The following is a 4911-nucleotide window of genomic DNA, read 5'->3' as shown; positions in this document are numbered from 1 at the left end:
GGCGAGGCGGGGTCCGGCAGTTTCCGCTCACCTCCCTCTCTACGCCCGCCGGAGGGGCCAGAGCCGGCCACGTCCTGCCGCCTGGACTCGCGGTCCCCGACGCGTTTCAACCATGCCGTGGCCTTTCTCGGAGTCCATCAAGAAGAGGGCCTGCAGGTACCTGCTGCAGAGGTACCTGGGCCACTTCTTGCAGGAGAAGCTCAGCCTGGAGCAGCTCAGCCTGGATCTCTACCAGGGCACCGGCTCCTTGACACAGGTCCCTCTGGATAAGTGGGTAAGAGGTGCCGGCGTTTCACCCCTTCGGTTCCTGTTGTGTTTGGGGGACCAGGCGATTCCCTGCTCCCGGCTGCCACCCGCTTTATTTTCAGTGTCCATCCTTCTTTATGTAGAAAGATATAGCCATAATTAGCATCTCATCCAGGCAACTCTTTTCCGATATGCTAGCACGTAAGAAAATCTGGGTATTTATTACAGATGCGCTTTTTTAGCCAGAGCCATACTCTGGTTTTGTTTTTAATTGTGATTAAGAAAACAAAAACTAAAAGGCGATAGCTGCTGTTATTTCAGGGAGAAAGAGCTAGCGTAGCCCGAACTACTAGAAATTGGTGCTGTATTTTCTGAGGAGGATGTTAACTGGCTACTCGTAGAAATGATAAAAACATAAAGTAATCGCTGTTCTGTCTCTGCTTTGTCTACATCTTGGAGGCATCTTGGTTCTTGCTGAGAGTGTTATGGTGAATTTAGTCCATGTAGATCTCTAAAAGTTGTTCCCTAGTCTTGCAATGGTTAAATGACTTGTTGACAAATGTAAAGCTGTTTTTAGATGGGTTATGCTTAACAGGTGGGCTATCACGCTTTGAACCCACTGAAGGTTTTTTTTTTTCAGTCCTGGTTTGTGTGTGTTTTTTATTATGTATGTGTGTGTATGTGTCTATACACATACACATATCCATACTTCCAGCCTATTGTGGTAATCCAAAGGCCTGTGTCCGTGTTTGTAATATTTCGTGAAGTTTCTGGGAGTAATTACCAACGTTTCTGAATTCTACCTACCAGTCAAGTGACTGTCATGAGGAGCTTTAAACACTGCTGTGCGTCAGTCGTGACTTCCAGGGCAGCAGAGATGATGAGCTCGGTACGCAGGCTTACTGCTTTCCAAAGTACTTTCGAAACACATCTTTACTGTACTGTGTTCTGGTCTTAAGCCGTGCTGGGTACGTACATTTTAAAATACTTGTGGATATGTTTTCAAATTAACTCCTTTCCAGTTGTTCGTGTGAAAATATGTTTGAAAGCGGCAGAAGACAGATGTTTGCAGAAATGCTCCATCTTACCAGTGTTTTAGTGGGGGGCTTTTCGCTGTCGGCGTGTTTGTTTTCCTCCCTGGCGGTGTGCTGCTGGTTTCCCGTGGCAGGCGGTAAGGGCGTCTCGTTTTAATTGAGTTATTTTGCCCTCTAGCGGGTATCGCTGCACTCTTCACTAGTCACAGCGATCGTATTTAAAATGTAAATACTTTGAAACAGCAGAAGTTATGGACCAGTACTAAATAAACAGTTAACTGTGTATACACAGTGACTAAATGTGTATACAATAATGCTTAGGTTATCTTCCCCATTTTGTAGATCAGCGCTTTTCTTTTTCGCTTGTAAACAATGACATGTTTGAGGTTCTCTGCACGTGACTTTCCCATGTATGGCAGATTGCAAAAACACATGTGGTGGAAAAACTATTGGCTCTCCCTCCCTCCGAGTTATTGTAAGCTTGTTCTCTATGAATCATCAGGGTGACTGTATTTTTATATATTATCAATTTTTGTGGATACTTCTGTTCATCATAACATTGTAGCTATTTTAGCCAACCTGGTATGTGTTCAGAGATCATAGAGATACGTAGGAATACGTGGGGCTGTTAGTGTAGCCCCTTTGCCTCTTGGGACCTGGGCTGTTTAGAAAAATCAAAACATAACCCTTGGTGCTTGTGGTTGAATTTTAGTATGCATTGAATTGTACTTTTACTATCAGTACTGCTGTGGTTTCTAGCTGGAGTCTTTCAGTCAGTAACGTGGAAACAGGTCCTGATGTGAAGAACGTGCTTCAATTTTTAAATTTCATTTGGAATGCTCTAGTTGCTGCTTTCTAGGAACAAGTGGCTTGTTTATGAAGTAATTTAGTTATAAGAATACTTGATTTTTTCTTGCTTTTAGGTAGTAAATTTCTGTTTCAAAGTAATAATGAGTGTTCTAAAATGCACTCAGTTTTATTTTCAAGCACATTGGTAGCAAAAATACATCTGAGTCATGTTTATTCAAAATGTGGTAACTAGCTTACTTCCCTCTAGCAAATTGTTTTGTAAAGGTTCAGGTACTTTAAATGAATCTATGATATCTTCAAATATAGTTTTCATGCCAAATGATTGTTTGTGGTTTATGCTATTAACACATCTATACTTTAGTTAAAGTTTTAATGTCACTGAATAATCAATTGATTATTTGATTGTGAAATAATTTCCTAACAGGGCTGTTTCGGCTTCTGTTTCTTTAAAGCTGGTGTCTCTTTCTGCTGCTTGAGTGGACTTTGGAACAGAAACTAGAAAGCTGAACATGCAAACCAATAAAATTCTAAAAGCAAAATTATGAAGAGCATAAGCAGAGCATAAGTTAACATCATGGGAAAGTTACACCTGGAGACAGAAGAATGAAAAATACAATTTTCTGAAAACTATTTTTGTTCATTTTTTAAAGTTATTAAATATAATTAGAACAATATTTAAAATACAATTAAAATGGCAAAAACTTATAGAACCTTATTCTTTAAAGAACTTTTGATGTTGAATTTATTTTTTCTCAGGAAGGTCAAAACCACACTTTTTTTTTTTTCCCAGTTGAAGATTATGTCCTAGTATTACAACCAGAGTCTTTAGGGATCTTGTATATATTAGGAAGTTGTACTCACTGAATGTAGTATGTGATTGTTTTTTCTTTTATTAAAGCAGCTTAGTTAGTTCTCGTTCAATAATTTTAGTTTTAACTAAATTTTTTTAATCAGGAGACAAATTGGGATTAGCATTTTTTTTTACTTATAAATGCAAAGGATATGTTTCCTCTGTATGGATGTAATGAAAGCTATAAAGTGCAACAAGTGAGTCTTTTCATTTAATCCTAAGTTACATTTTCAGAGCTGGTGTTCCATTTTTCTTATAAATTTCACTTACTCTTTATGATACTGAGGGCAACTGATAGTAGTTTTGTTTGTAATGTCACTGTAAAGGACTGGATTAATGCAGCAGTTCTGTAGGATGTTGATTTGTCCACTGAGCTTCTTTTTTAAAATTAGTGCTGAACTTGAAACACTTTAAAAATATCAAGTGTGTTGTGCAGCAAGGGATGATTATTTGATTCTGTTTCAGTGTTGCAGAGAAATGTAAAGTGAACATCACATTGAAATTACATGCTAGTGAAATACTCTTGCCACAGAAACCAGGTACTTTCTGTGTTTTTACTGTCAGACTGGTTTCACCTTTCTTCAGGTACTGCCAGTGAAAGAATACATTACCTTGTGTCAGTACTGTAGTATTTATAACAATAAGATAGCAAAACTTCTTAGTATTGTGCAAAAATAAGGGTTATACAGGTACCACAAAATCTGTATTATGCTGAAAGTTAAGTAATTAATGTGGAACAAATTACAATGGAATCAAAATACTTGAAAGTGGCCAGTTCATTGTCTTTTTGAGTATAATTAATTTTCTGGTAGCCACAATATGTTTTATTTGTTATATGCAAAATTATGGAGATTTTTTTTTAATTATTCTTCTTCTCTTTTTTCTAGTGTCTTAATGAGATTCTGGAGTCTGCAGATGCACCTCTGGAAGTCACAGATGGATTTATCCAGTCAATTTCTTTATCTGTTCCGTGGGGGTCATTGCTACAGGATAACTGTGCATTAGAAGTAAAAGGCTTAGAGATGGTCTTCAGGCCAAGACCAAGGCTTGGTAGGCTTATTTTTTAATTTTCAAAAAGGAGATTCTTTACAGTTTTTCAGAGCCAAAAGGCTACGCTTGCTTTAGTCAGCTCTTAGCCCCATTTAAAGTGCCATTTAACTTACATATGTTAATGTTAGAGAATGTAGCAGAATAAGAAACTGTCAGGTGTTTGTCTGTTGAGTGTTTCTCCAATGGTTGTTGTTCTGTTAAATAACTTAAAATATTTGTAATGTTCCTATTGTTGTATTTCTTGTTCCAGACTGTTTAACATACTGAATTGAAAATAATACTGTGAGGAAAGGAGTTTTTGTTAGCTAGATTTTTTGAGTGTTCTATGCCAAGATCTGTTAGTCAGCATTAGTAGCTGGCTTGGAGGTGGCAGTAGAGAAACACAATGGTGTAAAACTGTGAGTGAGGTTCTGGCTTTCTTTGGCAACTTTAGGATAAAATGCATCTTCTTTTGTATTTGGTTAAAAACTAATACAATTTAATTGCTATCACAGACTGCAATAATGCTTATAATGCTGAGAGCATTGTCTGAGCTTTTCTAGCTTGTCTGTGTGCATATGAATCTAACTGATCTAGTTTAGACTGTTGTGGTGATAAATTTTCACTATCAGACCTCCATAAATTCTGTTGTGGTGGTGTAGCATGTGTGGGAGATGAAGTGCACTTTTAGTATGTGAAAATTTTTGATTGAACGTCTGAATGGTTTTAGGTTTTTTTTTTTGTATTATAGAGAAGATGCAAGAAAATACTCCTTTAAATGCATCATAAAGATGAGAAAAAACTGCATAAACTATTTTCCATCTTCTGCCAGATACCTTAAGAAACTTATATATACTCTGAATTTTGTTCTTACTTGTTTATCTGGAACTAAATTTTGAGCTATCATACTTCCTAATGTAAGATAATTGCTGTGAAAGAGTG

The 4911-nt window shown here is 37.3% G+C and overlaps 1 protein-coding gene across 1 annotated transcript in view; it reads left to right on the top strand.

Moving 5' to 3' along the window:
- The first annotated feature begins 112 nt into the window (after positions 1 to 112).
- Positions 113 to 4911, top strand: part of ATG2B (autophagy related 2B) — a 40523-nt gene continuing 35724 nt past the window's right edge. The window contains exons 1-2 of the mRNA XM_010140896.1: positions 113 to 274; positions 3828 to 3990. Of these exons, the coding sequence (XP_010139198.1) occupies positions 113 to 274; positions 3828 to 3990 (325 nt within the window). The remainder of the gene's footprint in view (positions 275 to 3827; positions 3991 to 4911) is intronic.

Source organism: Buceros rhinoceros, unplaced genomic scaffold (genome assembly GCF_000710305.1).
Source record: "Buceros rhinoceros silvestris isolate BGI_N320 unplaced genomic scaffold, ASM71030v1 scaffold43917, whole genome shotgun sequence".
NCBI lineage: Eukaryota > Metazoa > Chordata > Aves > Bucerotiformes > Bucerotidae > Buceros > Buceros rhinoceros.
Note: the sequence above shows the minus strand (reverse complement) of the source record. Positions and strands in the feature narration are given on the sequence as shown.